The sequence below is a fragment of the Anoplopoma fimbria genome, chromosome 17 (genome assembly GCF_027596085.1).
Source record: "Anoplopoma fimbria isolate UVic2021 breed Golden Eagle Sablefish chromosome 17, Afim_UVic_2022, whole genome shotgun sequence".
Classification (NCBI taxonomy): domain Eukaryota; kingdom Metazoa; phylum Chordata; class Actinopteri; order Perciformes; family Anoplopomatidae; genus Anoplopoma; species Anoplopoma fimbria.
In genome coordinates, this window is record NC_072465.1 from 27,759,690 (window position 1) to 27,782,419 (window position 22,730).

General features: G+C 40.2%; 3 protein-coding genes across 3 annotated transcripts; 1 reads left to right on the forward strand and 2 right to left on the reverse strand.

Annotated features, from left to right (window-relative positions):
• Positions 1-489: 489 nt before the first annotated feature.
• ctsa (cathepsin A) lies at positions 490-7,112 on the reverse strand. The gene is made up of 14 exons (XM_054616894.1): positions 7,007-7,112; positions 5,152-5,318; positions 4,411-4,522; positions 4,279-4,329; positions 4,059-4,145; positions 3,809-3,964; positions 3,432-3,608; positions 3,156-3,247; positions 2,927-3,005; positions 2,667-2,815; positions 2,475-2,550; positions 1,604-1,693; positions 1,096-1,197; positions 490-860 (listed from the first exon to the last, which is right to left on the reverse strand). Exons 2-14 carry the CDS (start codon positions 5,316-5,318, stop codon positions 777-779), a joined length of 1,422 nt encoding a protein of 473 aa, XP_054472869.1. The 5' UTR covers positions 7,007-7,112; the 3' UTR covers positions 490-776.
• A 2,412-nt stretch (positions 7,113-9,524) lies between these two features.
• Positions 9,525-13,034, reverse strand: snrpb (small nuclear ribonucleoprotein polypeptides B and B1). The gene is made up of 7 exons (XM_054617051.1): positions 12,913-13,034; positions 11,728-11,879; positions 11,119-11,230; positions 10,785-10,937; positions 10,569-10,698; positions 10,077-10,202; positions 9,525-9,962 (listed from the first exon to the last, which is right to left on the reverse strand). The coding sequence occupies exons 1-7, from the start codon at positions 12,913-12,915 to the stop codon at positions 9,922-9,924; spliced, it is 717 nt and encodes a 238-aa protein (XP_054473026.1). The 5' UTR covers positions 12,916-13,034; the 3' UTR covers positions 9,525-9,921.
• A 2,586-nt stretch (positions 13,035-15,620) lies between these two features.
• On the forward strand, positions 15,621-21,746 carry LOC129106392 (E3 ubiquitin-protein ligase RNF182). The gene is given in 11 exon segments (XM_054617779.1): positions 15,621-15,873; positions 18,353-18,400; positions 19,041-19,109; positions 19,284-19,437; positions 20,532-20,599; positions 20,995-21,067; positions 21,104-21,148; positions 21,229-21,357; positions 21,360-21,425; positions 21,428-21,453; positions 21,564-21,746. Coding segments are annotated over 10 exon segments (861 nt in total). The 5' UTR covers positions 15,621-15,873.
• Positions 21,747-22,730: the final 984 nt, after the last annotated feature.

The following is a 22,730-nucleotide window of genomic DNA, read 5'->3' on the forward strand; positions in this document are numbered from 1 at the left end:
CAAACATGGAGGCTGCAGATTTAGCCAACATGTGAGACCGGCATGCACAGAAATGATCACAGGCGATAACATCACAATGCGTGTGGTTAGATTTGAGTCCTCTTGTATCAGACATCTGCTGTGCAAAGGATTCTGGGTCAGAATAGCAGGAAAAGCATGATGACATGTGACCAGATGTAGAACGTCCTGGTACTTTTGGCATTTTTATGTATTGGGACATACTAAATCCTTTTCTGGCAGATTAAATAGTCTTTTAGGACAAGTATTGGAACACACCTCTTCTCAGTTGTGCCATCATTTATTTAATTAAAGGAATTAGAGCTGCAACAATTAGTCCATTAACTGATCAATAGAAATACATTTATCTGCAACTACTTTAATAATAATTCTTATTTGAAAATATGGACTTTTCAACCTATTCTGAAATGTAATTTATTAAAAGATCAGTAAAACTAACACAATTTCCAGTTGAAATGAAAACACAACAAAGTCAGTTAAAGATAAACTTTATTTTTTTCTTTCCCTTTATCAAAAACAAACAAAACACCAAAAGTTTCACATTCAAAACATGACGGCAGTGCTCGCTCCAATGGCGACGTATCACCAGTACAGATTGACGTGATATAGAGAAGTTTCATTTCCTGCAAAAAATAACCTGGTTGCCAGGCAACACAAAGCAGGGCTGTGCTGATTGGCTGGCAGTGAGAAGAAAGAAAAATCAGATCAAATCAAAGTGCAGCAGCGCGAAGAGCCCAAACAGAGTCGGGGGTCAGAGGTTAGTAGGGTTTTTTCTGAATGAATCTGGTGAACATGGCGTAGGCCGCGATTGGTTTGTCGGATGGAACCATGTGACCGGAACCCTGCAGGAAGACAGAGGTCAAAGGTCACCAGCAGAATTCAAATAACAGATTTTTATTCTTCACGAACATTTAAAAAAAGGTCTCCAATAGCACGACTAGAATTCAAACATTTCTAGAGCACTGTCTTTCATTTGTGCTGTGGTGCCAACTCTCCCATCTTAAAAACCAAAAAACTATTCAGACGGTTGAGCAGCAGCACGACTATGACATCACTGATGAAGAGGAGAGCATTTACCTTCACAGTGAGGAAGGCGAGGTTGTCAAACTCTTTGACGAAGCCTCCGACCTGCGGACCGTCCTCATCATCGTAGAGCCACGTACGCCTCTGAACCTCCACCTGCAAAACATCCCGATGTTAATACACCTGGAGACTTCCTGAAAATACTGACTGCTACAGGCAGCCATAGTGGAGTCGATCCACGCTGTTTTTAAATGGATCGTATCGGCTAAAATAAATCTACGAAGGAGAGATCGTCCCGTTACCATCAGCGTGTTTGGCTGCTGAACTCACTGCTGTTGGTTTGTGATGGGGGACTAACTAGGATACACTGAGCTCCTCTCTCCTAGCTCCTTTTATATGAATTCATGTCCCATTAATGCACATTTCTGACTGTGCTTCTTCGCCAGAGTTTTTGTGCTTTCTCGCCTTGCAGGATTCCACCGAAGCCCTCCATGGGGCCCCCAGTAAAACACCCACCAGTCCACATCTTTTTAGCGATAAATAAGTTCTTTATGAATATTACCTGCAGGTTCAGAGACTCGACGAACCACTCGTCCCCCATGAAGTTACAGGCCATGTCCACATCCCCGTTGTACACCAGGACCCGGTACTTCTGTACAGAGAACACAACACATTCAAAAAGCCACGCCCACGTCAGCCAATCATGAGCAGCTCTTAGTCTCCATTTCTGATTTGTACAAGATTAACTAAATATATAATTTTATTGACTTTACTTTGGTTATACACCACAATATTAACTGTCACTATTACACTACAGTCAGTGAAACATAAGACTTTCTGTAGATTTTTCACATTAAAAGCCTTCCAGAACAAAAAGGTAATAATCCCTCCTGCTATAAATTTTAATTTGTAGGCTTGTAATGCTTTGTGTTTACAGTAATTTATAATTGTTTTGTACATTTCTGTATCCACTAGGTATGAATCATTTATAGGAGCAAGTACTTTATTTTGTAAAAGGATAATGATAATTTGTTCCAAAACAAACATGTTGGAACAAAGTGTCCCATTCTGCGGACATCGTGTGAATGCAGACAAATGCTGTCATGTTGATCACATGTGGCCAGTACTGTTTAAATAGTCTCCCATGTCATATAGGAGAACATGATTAAAACGTTTACAGGAGACTTTAGTACATAACACAAAATTATTAAATACATTTTACTTCCCGTTTCCTGATGCGAATGTTGCAGGCAAGAAGCATTTTGTCTCAAAGCTCCTCACCTGTACTGACCGAATTAGTTAACCTTTCAAGCTTGATGTGATTTAATGAGGTAGTTAAAAACACTGAAACTGTGAATGAAGTCTGGTGTACTGGAGAACAGTTGTGTTCTGTGATTTTAAGATTAGAGAACAGGTGTGTTGTGTTCACTAACCAGAGCACTGAGCAGCTTCAGGTACTGCTTCCTGACGTCCAGGTAGAGACGACCGTAATTCAGATTCACCTCAGAGCTGCAACACAAAAGGCGGAGATTTGTTTTCAACTTTATTGAATGAAAAACAAATACAAAATCACAACAAGATCCAAGGTGGATTAACAAGGCGTGTGTGGTGTCCAGGTGTGTTACCTGCAGATGACCCAGTCCAGGGCCTTGGGGCTGATGTGCAGAGCAGTTTTGACGTGGGGGTTGTTCAGGTAGAGGGAGGAGGGGGTGGAGTTAGTGCAGGGGGGGTCCAGACGGACGGACAGGTGTAGAGACGCCAGACCTCTCAACTTCTGCTCACACACACACACACAAAATGACAGAGTCAGAGGAGAACCTGGTTTCTATCCATCCTTCAGGTGAGGAAACATTAATGTGAAGACATCAGCTGACTTCATACACACCTGGTTCCACAGCTGAGTCAACTGATGGTTGATGAACGAGTTCCCCAGATCTCTGATCACCAGCTGGCCTCGTTCAATACTGACAATCAATAAACAGGAAAAGAACCTGTGAGCTCTGTGGTCAGACTACACCTGCTGCAGGTGAGCTAGCAGCAGCAGCTACAGATGTTTAGGATTTGGATGTCAATTTTAAACAGTAATAGTTGTTCCCAAAAAGGTCGAAGCTTACCCGAATCTCTCGTGTACTCCACCTGGGCAAGGAGCGTACAGGTTGTACATGTTGAGACCCGAACTGTAGACGATGTCCTGAACCTCACCCAGCTGCAGAAGAAAAGCAACACCTGAAACAAACTGGTTTCACCTGATAACTCAATTGAATCCTCAAAAACCAGCTTCATATTGGGGCCCAAACCTATAAACCAGGTCAAGACTGGTCTGAATCCTGGTTCTATCAGATAAACTGGTTCAGACCTGGTTCCAGCATTAACCGGTGGTTGAGACTCACGCTGTCGGAGCAGTTCTTGTTCTGGTTGTTGTAGAAGTCGCACTTCCCGTCGCTGCAGCAGTACGTCTGCAGCTCGGTCCACAGTTGACTTCCCAGCAGGCCGTGGTAGTAGGCGAAGTACACCAGAGAGTTATCGTTCATCTCGTAACTGGACATCCCGTTTCCCACGGCAATGCCCTGCAGGACAGGTGAGACACAGCTAGCATGATTAGGATGCAAATTTTAGCATCCCGCGATACTACAGCGTCTCCCCACAGTACGGAAAATACTACAGTCTTCCTTCGGTACTACAATAATACATTGTCCCCAGGTTGAGGCTGGCCTTCTATCACTCCTTTACTACAGTATGTGTGTAGTAGTGCAGTACTTGTGTGTACCTGCAGGTTCAGACTGGCGTCCTCCATCACCCTCTCGGCGAGCGTCGGGATGTAGATTCCTCCGTAACTCTCACCGGTCAGGAAAAACGCGTTCTTGCTGAACTCCGGAAACAGACGGAAGAACTCCTTCAGAGCCAGGTAGTTGTTCATCGATACCTGAGGAGAAAACAAAACAAAAAACACCTTAACACACCTGACAGCGAACACCTGTGAGCCAATCGGGAGCCTCGGTTTCAGGCGCGTCACTTACCTCAGTGTCGTTGGTGACGTAGTTCTTATTGTCAGAGTACGAGAAGCCGACCCCTGCTGGAGACTCCAGGTACAACATGTTGGCAATCTGTACGGAAACAGTGAACCAATCAGCTTCCACGGATGAAAACTACATTAGCCAATGAGCTGTCAGGCAGGTTGGTCACATGGTTAATCTGGAAGCGATTCCTGAGTCACATGAGGATCACTGATTAACTGACCTTGTTCCAGGAGTACTCGTTGTTCTGCAGCGTCGCTCCGTCGTCCTGGACCTGAAACAACAGAGGTCAGAGTTCAACAGGTGTCGCTGTGACATCACAGGCATAGCTTTGGTGAGGTCAGAGGTTACCCACCAGGAAGGGTCCGTGTTCCGTCAGCAGTCCGTCCAGAGAGCTGCAGCCGGGGCCGCCATTCAACCACAGCACCACCGGGTCAGCGGACGGGTCATTCTGGGACTCCACGAACCTGAAAAACAACAACAACTACACGCTCAGGTGGATGTCACCACCAAACACACAGGGGGACACACAGATGGAGGTACAGTCGTGTTATAGAGAATCAAGGGACTGTATAATCTTGTTTAGTTTTCTTTTGGCAGAGAACAGTGGCCTCAGGTTCTTTTGTGTGTTCACAGTGATGTTGTAGTTAAGACCATCTAAACCAACATCTACCAAAGTTTATTGAGACAAAACCAAGACATTTAGGGCTTGAAACCAAAGACTACGTATAAGAAGACGACGTAGTCATCTTGGCGCCTCCCATCAGTTTGTTGTTGGCCTTTATGAAGCCTCGAGTTTGCCGATTTTGCTGTCACCATGTTGTTGTTTTTTAGTTTAGCCGAGGAGTGACCGGTACTAGTCCTGCACTGCATGATGTTAACAAATCAGACAATGCACAGGCAATTTAGTGACATCACTGCAGTTGTGGTCTTGAAATAAAATCCAGAGTCCTCTTTGTCTGAGACCAAGACTGATCTGGAGTACTACATCACTGGTTCATAGATATCGCACCCGAGTTTGTTACAGGGACAAAAATATGCACGTATCAGCACTAAATGGATCTGTAATGATGCAGGTGTGTCTCGGGGTACCGACCAGTAGTGCAGGTGTTTCCCATCGGCCACACTCAGGTATCCAGAATACTGTTTGAAGCTGGGCTGTTTCTGCAGACCGGGCAGGTAGGTCACCTCGTCTGCAGCCGGAGCGGCATCACCGCCTCCCAGCAGAGAGAACAGGACGCAACACAACGCCACCACCTGCATCTGGAAAAAAAAAAACAGGAAGTGACATCATGAGCACTGACATTACTGACACAGAGTCTGTTTCTGCTTCAGAAGAGCGATCAGGTGAAGTTAGCGAGGATACAAAAAAGGGATGCAGACCGGGCACTTAATACAAGTTATGAAATAAAACAAGCATCAACCCACTTTAAGAAATCATTGTTGGTGTTTAATTATGCCGCATTAATTATAATATTTCACTTTTTTTGGTTCCATGTATTGGATTTTAAGTTGTTTGCCATTTTAAATTTTAGCAAATGTTGTGTTGTATAAGCTAAATTTTAATTATCGGCCATTATGATGATATCCAGATAACTTGATGGACTATGAATACAAGACTTTTGCTTTTCAAGAAAGGTAGCAGATGGTTTTATTTATGACTTTGTCAAGAAATATGTATTTAGAATGCTTCGAGGAAGCAGTTGTATGCATGTTTAAATGTATATTTGTCAGACAAATCCACAAAGATAAATGTCCAACAGCAGACTTTGAGACATAAGAAGAAATAATTGGAAGATTGAAGTGTATGCATTTTTAAATAAACTGTTCAACATTCAAAAAACTGATTGAACAGAAATTGCATGCAAGTATAAAGAGATGCTCAAGTGTTTCTAATTAAAAAGATACCCAAAGCATTTCTCATGAATACAATTTGTGTATTTTTAGCTTTTTAATATGTTCAATGTGATCTGGGGCTCCTCTAGACAAAATGGACCCATATTATTTCTCATGTCATTAAAGCCGGATACAAGCATTGAACCTGTTAAAACAGGATGTTAAATGACGTTTGTTGGACAGCAGATGGCAGCAGGAGAACAGGTTCAACATTGTTTTCCTCTTTATTCCATAACCCAGCTATAGAGGGCACGAGTTACCAAACCAGCTCTAAAACATGTAATATTTTAAAACAGTAACTCTTGTGGTTGAGTTTTTAAATGAGCCGAATGCATCATAAGAAGTCACTGATTCATAAAATGTATTAATCTGGATGTATGAAGTGATTAGTTCCACCCAGGGAAGAAATACATTTTTAATTTGTGGATTTTTAAATGCAGTCTGGCATGCTGAGGATATGAGTGCAGAAAATTATGCGTTTTTCTCAACCAGTTATTGGTTTTTTTTAAAAGGAGTTAGAGTGAGTAGAAGCATGTTTAAATACTATTTCACTCTTTAAGTCATTTTGGTGAACACACACCTCTGAAGTCACATGGACGGAAGTGGGAGCAACACACTGATTGCGCAAGGAAAAAAGGGAAATGAATCAAAACACATGATGTTTACAGGAAGTAAGGTTTGTGGTTGGCTTTATAAATTATGCCGAATTCACCAGGGAAGGTTTGCCATTCAGAATCTGTTGTTTAAGTTTTTACCTAAACTTTAGTTGCTTCCACATAATGAAGAATTATAAAATGTACTTTTTTCTGAATGGAGTCTGGCAGAAAACACAAAAGAAGAGTTTCTTTGTCAGACAGACTTTTTTTTTTTTTTTTTAATAGACTACAGTCAGTTTTATGATGATTACTGGTCACATGTTTACATCACAGGCTGTTTATAAGAAGATCATTAATGAGGAAACAGGATCAGTCTCACTGTAAACAAACAAAACTAAGTTTAAATCAGGAAACAAAATGAAACCAAAGCAGAGATCATTCAGTCAGAAACACACTCACCTCTCCTGTCTGTCTGTCTGCCTGTCTGTCTGCCTGTCTGTTCACCTGATTCCTCCTTCAGCTGTGAGCTTCATGTGACTGCAGCTGCCGAGAATAAAGAACCAGAGCAGATCACGTGACAGCAGCCAGTCACATGACTCCCCACCACGTGACTGCTCAGCTGAGTCGCTGTTTTTTTCCCATAAACATTGATTATATATATATATATATATATATATATATATATATATATATATATATATATATATATATATATATATATATGTTAGCTATATATTTTTACATACAAATAAACATTGATTAAATATATATATATATATATATATATATATATATATAATATTTATAGAATATAATATATAATATATATTCTGTGACTGTTGAGCTGAGTTTGTTTTTTTCATAAACATTGATTAAATACATATATATATTCTCATTCAACTACTTTGAAGAATCTAAAATATAAAACATATTCTGGTTCTGGTGACTTTTGACTGGTACTGTATATATATATATATATATATAACTATATATATATATATATATATACACATACATACAAAGAAGACATACATTTATATATATATATAAAAGAAGACACATTTATATATATAATACATATACATGTATACATAGTCATACATTTTATATATATACAAAGAAGACATACATTTATATATATATATATATAAAAGTAGACATACATTTATATATATAATACATATACATTTATACATATTCATACATTTATATATATGTATATATATATTAAAGAAGACATACATTTATATATATATAATTCATATACATTTATATATATATAATACATTTATATATATATACAGTACCAGTCAAAAGTTTGGACACACCTTCTCATTCAACTACTTTGAAGAATCTAAAATATAAAACATATTCTGGTTTGTTGAGCATTTGTTTGTTTACCACATAATTACATATGTGTTCCTTCATAGTTTGGATGTCTTCAATATTGATCTACAATGTAGAAAAAAATAAAAAAAAAATAAAAAAACATTGAATGAGAAGGTGTGTCCAAACTTTTGACTGGTATGTATATATATATATTATTATTACACATACATACAAATAAGGATGTTTTATGTCTGTTTTCAAAATAAAAGTCTATGATATACCAACATATTTGTTTTAACATACTCTTATTTGTTTGTTTACCATATTTATTTGTACATTTGCATATTTTCTAATTTTAAATGATGTCATTCCCACATTGTGTTTATTGTTAGGCACGAATCACCAAGCCAGAGTCCTTGTATGTGTAACGTACTTACCATTAAAGCATTTTTGATCTGATTTGTTGCTATGTACAGTACCAGTCAAAAGTTTGGACACACCTTCTCATTCAATGGTTTTTCTTTATTTTTATTTATGAAGTCATTCTCAGATAGACTGAGTTATTAAGAAATTGTAATAATATAATGCAACATATTCACATGATCAGCAGACTTTTATTTTGAAAACAGACATGAACAACATCCATGTACAATAATAATATGAATACATTGCAACCGTAGATATACAGTACCAGTCAAAAGTTTGGACACACCTTCTCATTCAATGTTTTTTCTTTATGTTTATTTTTTTCTACATTGTAGATTAATATTGAAGACATCCAAACTATGAAGGAACACATATGTAATTATGTGGTAAACAAACAAATGCTCAACAAACCAGAATGTTTTATATTTTAGATTCTTCAAAGTAGTTGAATGAGAAGGTGTGTCCAGACTTTTGACTGGTACTGTATATTAAATTAAAAGTGTGGCCTACACGTCCTGATCTGTGATGGCTAATAGTTTACTTCCTGTGCTGACTCGGTCAGTACATCCTGTTGAACCTTAATTTCCTAAATCTCTCTTTAATGCTAATTAGAGCCAAGTTGTGCTTAAATGATAGTTTAGATTGTTTTAAGTAAGTTCCTATGAGGTACTTTTCCGTACTCTGTCTACAGCTCCAGTGTGGAACAACAGATTATTTTTGCTCTGTAGACGAGCTGTGTACATAGATGGAGATTCAATGCGTTTTGGGCTGTTGCTCATTTTATGGAGAACAGAATTTTTACCCCTTTGAATTTGACGATTAAAGTTTTATATTAAAAGCTAATTTACCCTGCAAGAGGAAAATATGTTCTTAAAGAATTTGAGAGTTGAATTGGTTAAAATAGTTAGAAAATATACATTTTATTTCCATTTCCTCCCAAAAGGTGAACTTGAAGATCCAAAGTGAGACGGTTGTGTTAAAGTGAAAGTTTGGAACATGCGTTTCCCTTCCCCCCCATTATGAATCAGACAGTTAAGGGAACTTGGACTTTTTCCTCAGTATTTTGTTGCTACTGCAGAGGTTATTTATACATAGCTGTAGATACTTTTAAGCCCAAACCAGTTTGATCAAGAAGAATGAGTTAAACCTCTTAAGGAACTGAAACTTGTTAGACGAGTGGTTTTCTTTACAACTTTATTTTTAAATTCTTTGCATTTAGTTATGATCCTGCTCAACTTGAGACAAAGTATATTTATAATTTGAAGCATGTGAAGAGGCCTTGATTGTTTTTACTCGTTTTCTGAAAAATAAAACAATTAGGAGAATGTTGAATCTCTTAAGTCTTGGAATAATCTAAACCTTTTCTTTATTAAACACTAACAATTTAATTTAAACTACTCTGTACCGCCATAGATATACAATATTAATTATTTAATCTGAACTCTGATTGGCTGTAACTCCAGACTTTTATTGAACTGGTTACCGTAGAAACTGAACAGACAGCCGAGCTGAAATCAAACCATCTTGGTGAAACTTTATTAAAAAACACAAAACAAGAGGATTAAAAAAAAAAAAAAAAAAATCTATACAACAAGTGAGTCGGAGGAGGCGGAGCTTCCTCAGGGCCGGGGGGGCGGTCTCATACCAGGAGGAGGTGGTCCTAAAGAAAAAAGCAGAGCAGAAAGGGTCACATGGTCTGTTTACAGTGAATGAAGTGATTAATGAGGCTGTGCTCCGATAGGCCAGCTGCCCAAATCTGTCTCCAACAGCTTACCTCTCATGCCAGGTGGCGGCGGCCTCATGCCTGGAGGGGGCATCCCCATTGGAGCGCCTCGACCAGGAGGCATACCCATCGGAGGACCCATCGGGGGCCGCATGCCAGGAGGTGGCCCCATCATACCTGTCGGGAGAGGAGGGAAGGTTACAACCAATCAGCACACAGGAGGAGTGAGGTCATAGTTCAATGTTGGCCCAATGAGAGGGTCAGAATACAACCCGCACAAAGCAATCATTTACTTGCCTCAATACAAATGGATTTATTAGCGGCTTCAAATTAAAAAAAATAAAAATATGAATTCTGTTTAACAGGGAGAATAAGTGTAAGACTAACACACTACGCACACCTGTGCAAATATAACGGCGAAAATGTTGTGTGTTGCTTGATTAACTAGTCTTTTGTGGCGTTGCATTGCCTGAGGCGAGCAGGCAACAGAACACAGGAGGAGTCGAGTAGCAATCAAAAACATGACATCATAGGTCAACTCACCTGGAGGCGGGGCTCCTCTTCCCATCGGGGGCGGGGCTCCTCGTCCAGGTGGGTATTGTGTAGGAGCGCCGGCGATACTTGCTCCGGCTGCTGCCGCGGCAACCGTCCCTCTGCCCTGTGGAGTCATCACCTGGAAACACACAGGAAGTTATCACCTGAGCACGACACGCATACAAACATATCTCAACAAGGACCAGTGATCGTTGTCATATTTACCTGCTGCGAAGGACCGCCGACCCCTCTGACGGGCCCGGCGAGTCCGGCTGGAGCCTGAGGCATCGGAGCTCCTGCGGGGACGCCACGACCTGCTGCACGACCCACACCTGGACCGCCAGCCACACCCGCCAACGGGACACGAGCGATGCCAGTCTGAAGAGGGGGAGGGGTTTAACAAACAGACGTTCAGGATGAGTTTACTGAATAAAGTTGACAAACATTTAGAAATCTGTGATTGAAATAGAATTTTAAGACTGAAACAATTAGTTATACACAATAATTCTGATGACATCGTCACATGCTTGTCTCCTATTGGCCACCGAGTTCCACTTACATCTTTAGGAGGTGGTCCCTCAACTGTCATGGAGACAAGGTTCTCTCCTCTCAGCAGAACCAGACCCAGAACCCTCTTCTCCTCTCGCTCTGGCTGTTTTGAGTTCTTTGGCCTGAAGGAGGACAAATAAAAAATAAACACTCATTACCCATCATGTTCAGGGCCGACAACAGACCGGCCTCATTACCGTCCATTTTTATGGTCGTGATACTTCTCATCCCCAGACTTCCCTCAGCCTCCAGGCATTTACTTAGATTTTGCAATATGAAAAAAGAGAAATGATTGCAAAACCTTAATTTTAAATAGCGTATAGACAAGACCCTGAGTGCCAACTACAGACCTCCAGGCACCTCTGCTTGCAACCTTTCCAGTTCTGTCTGCTCTAGCACACCAGAACCAACGGTTGCTCAAGCCTTGAACAAAGAGTAATGGCCGCCGAGTTGAATCAAGCATGTTCAAGACGTACATTTTCTGCTGCCCAGGGCCGCTAAACTGATGTCCACCACAAAATCATGTGCGTTTTGATACCACATCACCATATCAGTTCATTACACCTGTTGTATGCTCAGCTGACCCTGCCAACCTTTCAGCCCGAAGCGTTGAACCTACTTGATCTTCCTGAACTCGTCGCAGTCGCACAGGATCAGGTTCATGTGTTTGTCGAAGGCCTTGAACGTGCCGATGAAGATCCGCCCGTCCTGCAGGATGCACCTCATCCTGAAGTCAATGTGCTGCAGCATCTTGCTGCTCTTACCCACCGTCTGAGGACCAATCAGAGAGAAGCGTTACTATGACATCATCACCAACACAACCAACACAGACTATCCCTAGGTCACATGTTGCTGCTGGTTTGTGACTCTGACCAGGAAGTGACTTCATATATATGCAATACAAATACTCTGTGCAATACAATAGTTTCTGTCTCTCTCTGTGTGTGTGTGTGTGTGTATATATATATATTATTTAAGTTACTGTGGATTCTTTACGGTTTCATTTAGATCTATTCTTGTTTGCACTATCCTCTTTGCTGCTGTAATCCTGTAAATTTCCCCACAGCGGGACTAATAAAGGATTATCTTATATCCCAAAACATAAGTCTATAATGTGTATTTATTGGTACTTATACTTGCATCCTGCTTTAAAGTATTTCTGTTCATACATTTCACTTCTGTGGGTCAATAAACCTTTTGAGGTAAAACACTTTATTTTAGAGTTATGAATGAAAAAAAGGTTAATGAATCAGCAGCTAAGCAAACCAGCTTCTTTGTTCTTCATTCTTGCTCATATATTTAATTAATCTTCACATGTTTTGATGTTGTTTGCTGGTAAATGTTGCTTCTAATCTTTAAACATTCATACTTCTTGATTATCTTTTGTACATGCAATTAAAAAAAAACAACCTTTTCAAGACCTCAAGACACACAAAAGCTCACTTTGTTGCCCAGCTCTGTCTTTAAAGGAGCTATAAATAAACATGTGTTTACAGGTGCAGTTAGCTTGTAGCTTCGTTAGCTTGGTGCATAAACTGTGCACGTTATTGAGTTTGTCTCCTCTGTGTGAACAACAATTAACCACTAAATGCATCTGCACTGTTGATCTAAAGCTTTAAAACAAACGTGGGTAGTTGCACGTAGCTGCAACGTCGGGATGCTAACGCTGGAAGCTACATGCTAACAAACACCGACGTCCATTCAAACTCCCGCCATTATTAAGTTAAAAAACAGTAAATTCGGGGTACATTTAGAGGCATATATTGCGGGCAGATAGTGGGCTATACACCCGTTCAACACTCACCATGTTTGCGGTTCTGATGGCTCCGATTGACGCCGGATTCACCGAACAAACCCAAAAAATTTGACCTGCGGAGTTACCGCCAGGCTCGTCTTTATTAGAGATTCACAGGAAGTGACGCGCTGGCAGCGGAAGTGTTCCTACCCGAACGGAGGACACACGGACGGTTCCCATCCGACCCGCAACTGCAGCCGAAGCATAGTTCCGCTTTTCATTTAGGTGAATAAATATAAACAAATGCAGCAATTTATACTGTAAACGTATAATTAATCACATTATATATTTTTTAAAGTGTTTATTCAAGAATAATTTGTGACTTTTTCCAAGTCAGAAAAGGACAAAACAGCATTAAGGATAGTAAAAATACTGTTATGAAATAAATACAACAATAAACAATAGGGGCTTGTTTCAATAACAACGTGCATAGAAGACGTTTTTTTTTGTTTTTCATTAATTTATAATTATATATAAGATAAGATAAAATAATATGATATAATAATCCTTTATTAGTCACGCAGCGGGGACATTTACAGGATTACAGCAGCAGAGAGGATAGTGCAAACAAGAGACATAGTAAAAAAACAAGATCAAAAATAAGTATTATAAATAAGCAAATGAGCAACAAAAAACAGTAAAAAACAGTAACGGTTCCACAGTACCTGAAATATTATATATACAGAAAGAAACTATTATAACTGTTGTATTACACAGTGTATTTGTATTGCACAGGCTTTTAGTGTCATGTGGTTTACTATAATTATTATATTAAACTCATAAGCTGTAGAAATCGTCTCAGTTTAGATAAATTAAACATGAAGGAATTAAATCAAATGTGATAGATATATTTTCTTGAAATATTATAGTAGAGCTTTTAAAAATATGATAATTACAACAGTAAGAAAACTAAAAGTATACATCACCTTGACAAGTTATATAAAATTATATATAAAACAAAAAATATAATATAAAATAATTGTATCAATTAAAAAAAATTACATAAATATATATTAAATAAAACAGATTAGATCCATTCTTATTAATTCATTCTTTATTTATTTATTTATTTATTTATTTATTAACAGGTTTATTGTCAGTATGTTTATGAGCTGATCGGGTGATCGATCAGGTTATTGATCCTCTCTCTAAATGTAATATATATATATTTCCTTGAAATATTAAAAGTACAGCTTTTAAAAATATTATAATTACAACAGTAAGAAAACAAAAAGTATATAATAAAAGAATATATAAAATTATATATAAAACAAAAAAATATAATATAAAATAAAGTTATAAATTAAAAAAAGTTACATAAATACTTATTTAAAAAAACCAGATTAGATCCAAAAAGTCTGTCACTCTATATTCTTATTTATTTATTAACATATTTATTGTACAGCTTTTAAAAATATTATAATTAATTAAGTATACATCACCTTGAGAATATATAAAATATGTAAAATTATATATAAAACAAAAAATATAATGTAAAATAATTAATCAATTAAACACACAATACATAAATATTTATTAAATAAAAACAGATTAGATCCATTCTTATCCTTATATATTTATTTATTTATTTATTAACATATTTATTGTGCAGCTTTAAAAAATATTATAATTACAACAGTAAGAAAACAAAAAGTATACATCACCTTGAGAATATATAAAATGATATATAAAACTAAAAATATAATATAAAATAATTTTATCAATTAAAAAAAAAAGTTACATAAATATTTATTAAATAAAAACAGATTAGATCCATTCTCATTTATTAATTTATTAATTTATTAATTTATTAATTTATTAATTTATTAATTTTTATTTATCAATTTATTTATCAATTTATTTATCAATTTATTTATCAATTTATTTATCGATGTATTGATCAACAGGTTTATTGTCAGCATGTTTATGAGCTGATCGGGTTATCGATCCCCTCCGCTCTACGTCATCGCCGTCATCCTGCTGCGGGCCGGTTGCCATGGTAACCCGGGCGCGCCGCAGTGAGACGGTGAGTCACCGACGAGACCAGGACGCGCGCACCGACGGGAGCGGACGCGCGCACCGACAGACCCCGTCGGTTGGCCCGCTGGCCCGCAGGCATCAGGCTGCTCAGGACACCAGAGAGAGACTGCGGCAACATGTGAGGCGACTACCCACAGCAACTAGCAAGACTGGGGATGTTGCTCAACCTGGGAGAGACCACAGCAACCACAGCAACAGCAACCACAGCAACCACGGCAACCACGGCAACCACAGCAACCAGGCCGACAGCAACATATCTGCCTGCATTATATAAACAACAACCAGGGAGACTCTAGATGTTGCTCAACCTCATGTTGCTCAACCTCATGTTGCTCAACCTCATGTTGTTTCAACCTTAAAGCGACAAGGACTACAGCAACTAAACCTGCAGCATCTGTTGCTGCAGCAACAGATGCTGCAGCAACTAAACGCACAGCAACTAAACCTGCTGCAACTAAACCTGCAGCATGCTGTTAAACCTGCAGCAACTAAACCTGCTGCAACTAGACTCTTGAACCTCATATTGTTTCAACCTTAAGCTACAAGGACTACAGCAACTAAACCTGCAGCAACAAAACCTGCAGCAACTAAACCTGCAGCAACTAAATTGTTTCAACCTTAAGCAACAAACCTGCAGCAACTAAACCTGCAGCAACAAAACCTGCAGCAACTAAACCTGCTGCAACTAAACCTGCAGCAACTAAACCTGCAGCAACTAAACCTGCAGCAACTTGGATTTAAGCTGTAGAGGTCTAACAACCATCATGTTGCTTCAGCCTGAGGGAAACTACAGCAACTACATGAACGGCAACTAGCAACCACACTGTTGATGTGTAATCATCACCGTGTTGCTTCGGTGTGACACGACAGCAACTCAGCCTGCAACTGCATCTACGGCAACGGTCAACTCAACAATCCATCGTCCAGCAGGTGAGCGGCAACATGGCAACATGGCAACATGAACAGGTCTCTGAACCAATGAGGTCACAGCCTTAGGAGTGATGTCACATCCTTAGTGATGATGTCACAGCCTCAGTGATGATGTCACAGCCTTAGGAGGGATGTCATAGTCTTAGGAGTGATGTCACATCCTTAGGAGTGATGTCATAGTCTTAGGAGTGATGTCACATCCTTAGGAGGGATGTCACAGCCTTAGGAGGGATGTCATAGTCTTAGGAGTGATGTCACATCCTTAGGGGTGATGTCATAGTCTTAGGAGTGATGTCACATCCTTAGTGATGATGTCACAGCCTCAGTGATGATGTCACAGTCTTAGGAGTGATGTCACATCCTTAGGAGGGATGTCACAGCCTTAGGAGGGATGTCATAGTCTTAGGAGTGATGTCACAGCCTTAGGAGGGATGTCATAGTCTTAGGAGTGATGTCACAGCCTTAGGAGTGATGTCACATCCTTAGGAGTGATGTCACATCCTTAGGAGTGATGTCACAGCCTTAGGAGTGATGTCACAGCCTTACACAAAACTTTATTTGGCAAAAATAAGATACAAATAGAAAGAAAGTGATGCACTGAAAGACAAATAAATATTGTAATAAGTTGACATTTAGAGTTTTATTATGGTCTGTTTGACTCTAAATGGAGCATCATTTACTAAATGAACATCATGCTGTATTGAAGAAGACTTGAAACTAGAGATTGAGACCATAAACTCATGTTTACAATGTTTACTGAGGGAATAAATCAAGAGAGAAGTAGAGTCATTTTCTCATAGACTTCTATACAACCAGAGGAGTCGCACTGTTGCCGTTGTTTGCGCTGTTAGCTGGATTATATTACTGGAGTGAATATATTTTATATCTTTTTTTAGTTGAGTTAGTAGCCCAAAAAACAAAGTACACAGCTTACAAAACAAGAAACATCTCCAGCTGGTCTTTGCTAGCTCACTGTTCCCTTGTGGGATGCAGCCTGATTAATCATGCTAATTAAGGAGTTTAATCAATCTATTTCCATTCATTCCTTATTGTTTAACATTTATTTTATACATTAGTGGTTCACCTAAAACTTATCCCTATTAGTTAACTTGCTAGCTAGCCAACCACCACATGGAACATTTTAAATTGTATGTATTTGACAAATTAATGGATTTATTTTATGATATGGTAAATAAAGCCTGGACAGATAAATAACTATATTTACAATTTATTCACCTTACTTCCCGTTAATTCGTATGTAAAGTTTCCACCTTAAATATTACCAGAATTGTGCAACTATACTTAGGAGTGATGTCACAGCTTTGGTAGTGATGTCACAGTCGTAGTAATGATGATCCTTCAGCTGAAGGTTCTGTTAGAACCCGTGTGGTTCTCTGCTCAGTGCTCCCTCTACAACAGGCCCTCTGTAGTACACAGTACACGGTATACTACACAGGAATACATCGTTTAGTACACAGTGGTACAACAGCAACATCTCTGACAGCTTTATAGTCACATGACTGTCACTTACACATCAATCACATGTGAAGCAGTGCATTGTGGGATTGCGAGCAGACGGTGTACATGTTGACGGACACTCGGACAAAATGGAGGACGGTAAATAAAACGACACACAGGAAATATGGAGAGATCTCAGACGGACTGTGTGACAGACTGACCTGAGTTCAGAAACACTGTAGAACACTTCAGAAACTTCAGAAATACTGCAGTACTACACAAAGTACTACACAAAGTACTACACAAAGTACTACACAAAGTACTTTGTTAAACGTGTCATTAGAAACTTCAGAGAAAAGCTACAGAACTTTTCCACTGTTGGAAAAACAATTTAGAGATTTGAAGCTGATGTGCAGAACAGTGACATTAACTTCCAGGTGTTTGCAGCTGTTACGATGAAATGTTTATCTCTAACGAGCTCTACAGCTAAGAATCAAAAGAAACACAACAAACACCTGAAAACGTCTTCTAGAAACACAATGAGGAATAAATCAAAGTAAAAAGACGTTTGTTTCATTGCTGCCACTAAATCTGTATAAATCTGAGTGGAGTTTGGTCTGCAGCCGGTTCTCCTCTCTGATCAGTCAGTGAATCAGCTGATCACATTGTTTTGTCGTTCACCAACACGTGACCGCATCCGACTCATCCGATTGGCCTCGTCTGGGGTTCAGGCCCAGGTAAAGCTGTTGCCATAGCAACGTCAGCATCCCCAGTGTCCCCTCCCCCAGTTACATAACAGCTGCAGTCTATAAATACAACAGAGTGCATGTGTGTTTGTGTGTGTTTGTGTATCTGAGGCTACTCGATAAATTAACATCAACAATAAACCAGACGAGATAAGTAATAAATATATGTAGTACTTGCTAATACTCTGTACATGGTTAGTACAAGTCTTGTAGATATTGTGTATTGTCTCGTTGACCCGTCTGTCTCGTTGACCCGTCTGTCTTTGTCTCAGTAGATGGGCGTCCTCCCAGACCGTCAGACTGATCAGCTGATCTGGAGTCAGGTAGGAACCAAAAACAAAAAAAAAATGAGGGGACACTTTTTCGTGTCTGTCCTTGACACTTGCACCACTTCCTGTTTAGAAATGAATAAAAACAAACGGATCCTTATGCATTTACATTACATTACATTACAGTCATTTAGCAGACGCTTTTATCCAAAGCGACTTACAGGAAGTGTATTCAACATAGGTATTCAAGAGAACTACTAGTCACCAGAAGTCATAAGTGCATCTCCTTTCTTAAACAAGCATCTAAAAGCATAAACCAGAGCAAAAGTATAGTGCAGAGGCAAATTACTAGGAAAACAATAATTGCAACAAACTAATACGAATACAATAGGTGCTACAAACTAATACGAATAGGATAAGTGCAGTAAACGAATACGAATACAATAAGTGCTACGAGGAAGGCTCAGGGTAGTACTTCTTGAAGAGGTGAGTTTTCAGCCTGCGCCGAAAGATGGGCAGTGAGAATTTAGTTCTTTTTTTATCCGCTGTGCTTGAACTCCTGGGTCCTGTGCATCATCTCACCTCGAGTTAAAGAGGAGTTTTACCACGCAGTACTTCTAAATTTGTCTTTTCTTCCAGCTGACGGCCAGTTGAGCTAAGCTCCGTCCACCGCTGGCCCTCCTTCCTGGTTCAGGTGAAGACGACAGCCAATAGAATGAGCCTGCTGAAGGAGGCGGAGCCTGGCCGGGAGATGGAAGCCAAGGTGAGATTTCCTCACCTCAGTGTCACCTCTAATACCATCTAAAATGTTTATTAGATCTTGAACTAAAATCTTAAATACAGCTCTCAGAGTTTGAACAAAGCTTTATTCAGCTTGTAAGACGCAAACACACTGACTCGTTTAGCTGTTATAAACCCTGTGTTGTCTCGGTTTCAGGTGCAGACCTGGGCTCAGTCTCTGGTTTACACTCTGGAGGAGCTCGAGTGTAAAATCTGCTATAACCGCTACGACACTCGCAGCCGGAAGCCCAAACTGCTCGGCTGTCTGCACCGAGTCTGTGCCAAGTGTCTGAAGAAGATGGTCGACATGGGTGAGTTCACCTGATGGGTGAAGATCAAAGAGATACGGGAGGAGGAAGTTTTTTCCCATGAGTCAACTGAAAAAAAGGACGGTTTACAGTTTCCCTTGACACCCAGCACAGATGTCAACCTGAGACTTGGACTATAGTCTCTGCGACTCGACTCGAGACTTGAAAGCAAGGTTGACGGTTTCCCCCTGATATTGATTGTTGCGCTTCACTGACTCAAGTCAGATTGAGGTCACTAAAGAAGTTCTTCCGTCTCTGATAGACTTGGAATGACTTGATATTTGCCTATGAAGACTTGTTACTTGTCTTTAAGGACTTGGACTTTAGATGTGACATTGCAAAAAGAGGCCTTGAGTCTCTACTGGACTCGAGTCCTCATGACAGGAAAGAAAAATTCAGAGATGCGACTTGAATTTGTCTTTAAGGATTCAAGACTGGTAAAAACCCAAATCCCATCAAATCTTTTAGAGACAATGAAATACTTGATAATCACGAAGACTTGAGACCTGACTTGGACTTATCTTAAAGGACTTTAGACAAACATGGGGGACAAAGTTTCCTGCTCCTCAACACATTTCCCATAAATCATCTGTGAAGAGACGATTTACGAGTCGATGGTTTCCCCTGACATCAACAATAGCTGTTGACCTGTTTCTGTCAATTCATTTTCAATTCAATTTATTTTATATAGCCCAAAATCACAGATTGCAAATTGGCTCTCAGAGGGCTTTACAATTTGTACAACACAAGACATCCTGTGACCGAGGATCAACTCCCCACATCACAACTTGTGATGTTGTGAAATGACACATGCTGTCCTTAAAAGTCCTACAATTTTTGGAGTATTTCTATTGCCTCTTTAGGGCTCACAACGTGGCAACAGATGAGTCGGCAGCTAAAAAAGCAGTTTTATCATCGACAACAGCAAGTTTTTATTTGTGACTTGACTGAAGTTCTGTCACTGACCAATCAGCAGAGGTCTAACTAACGAACCAATGATATCCAGTACGATAAGGCCGATCAGATCCTGAATTTAGCTGATTACATCATTCTGACATCATCCCGTGTGTCATGTGACTCTTCTGGTTGATTTTCAGGAGAGTCCTCGCCGTCTGTCATCTGCTGTCCATTCTGTCGCCACGAGACCTACGTCCCCGACGAGGAGGTGAGACTTTATTAACGAGGAGGTGAGACTTTATTAACGAGGAGGTGAGACTTTATTAACGAGGAGGTGAGACTTTATTAACGAGGAGGTGAGACTTTATAAAAGAGGAGGTGAGACTTTACTAACGAGGAGGTGAGACTTTATTAACGAGGAGCTGAGACTTTATTAACGAGGAGTTGAGACTTTATTAACGAGGAGGTGAGACTTTATTTCATCAACAAGGAGGTGAGACTTTATAAACAAGGAGGTGAGACTTTATCTTATTAACGAGGAGGTGAGACTTTATAAACAAGGAGGTGAGACTTTATCTTATTAACGAGGAGGTGATTCTTCTCCATTTCCGCGTTGGACAGACTGACATCAAGATATCTTCCTGTCTCTGTCTTCTCATTAAGGTTTGGTTGATGGAGGACGACCGACACATCCTGGCTGTTCTGTCTTGTCAGGACCGAGCCCGTCGAGGGGGAGGCGGAGGAGGAGGAGGAGGGGGAGGAGGTGGAGGAGGTGGAGGAGGGGGCGAGGTGGTGCTGAGTCCAAACAGTCTGACCGGTAAAATAACAAGAAAAGTTTCTAATGTTTGAATTCTAAGTTCCAGACTGTAACAAAACTCCTCTGTCTCTCTCTGTCAGGAAGAGGAGGCGTGGAGTCGTCCCACCACTCCTCAGACTGTCTGGTCATCACCATCATGGAGCTCCCCGAGGATTCTCCGTCCTCGGACTCCCTGAGCATGCTCAACGTGGTGGGTCTGTACCGCCCCCCAGCCTCGACTCGCTGCCCTGCAACCTGCCGGCTCAAAAGTGTCGCGCCTGGACGTCCCGCAGCTTCCCCGCTGCCTGCTGGGGGCGCTCTGCCTGGTCAGTACATTCACAGCCAGTCAAACCGATACCAGGAAGGAGGCGCCAGAGGAGCTGAGGAGGTGTGTGTGTGTGTGTGTCTGACGTGGTGTCGTTGTGTGTTTGGACAGGTGTACTTCAGCTCTCTGCCTCTGGGGATTTACCTGCTGATGATTGGTCAGCTGTGGCTCGGCGTGGTCCTGGTGAGTCTGGTTCCCTCCACGCTGCTGCTGCTCGTCCTCTACGGCTTCTGTCAGTGTCTGTGTCACGAGCTGATGGAGGCGCTCGCCGCACGCACGCACGCGCTGCCGTGACAACAGCAACTCACACGCTGCCATGACGACGACGACACACGCTGCCGAAGACGACACACCAAACGCTGCCAACACGCGCTGCCATGACGATGAAAACACGCTGCTATGACGACAACACTTTGCACTGACCACCACGACGACAGAACATCACTGCTGCCATGACGACGATACTTACAAAACGTCACCGCTGCCATGACAACGACGACTTACGCGACACATCCCACCAGGAGAACTAACAACACGGCCGTCATGACAACATAAAAGTGAGAAACACAAGAACAAAGAGTCAACAACAACAACCAAAACAACAGTCAGACCAACAACAACAGTGCAACCAGAACCAGCAACAAAACAAGTCACAACAACAATGTAAAAACATTCACAGCAGGAGCTATTGTACCAGAACCAGTGGCCTGTATGATCCAAACCAAGGATATAATCTGGTTATCTGGCTAAACTAAGCCTATAATATAAGACAAATATGAATATATTCAGGCTAAAAGCAACACAGCTGTAGCTGCTAAATGCAGGAAGAACAGCTGGTAGGAAAAAAAACATCACTAAAATTAGATAAACATAATTATAATATCAATTGAGGATGGAATCTGACTATAATTACATGTATGTATTCCATTAAATTAAAGTGTTGCTTGGATGTATTCTTATAGAATACAATTGATTATATACTTTATTCATCATTTTGGGGGAATTTTGGTGTAGATGTCAATTTTAACCTTATTTTTTCATTATCAACTCTGGCGTTTTGAAACAGACTTAGGAGGAAATAAAAATAAATATAGAACATAATTCAAAAACGTCATGGAAGGCCTTTGACGCCTCATGACACTCTTAAGAGATCCTCTCATGTTACACACAGATCTGCTTTCTCAAATGTTACCTGCTCCAGAGCAGCATAAGTTACCATGGCGACCTAACATGGTAAGAAATGAACCATCATCGTAGCCCTCGCTAACCCCAAATACT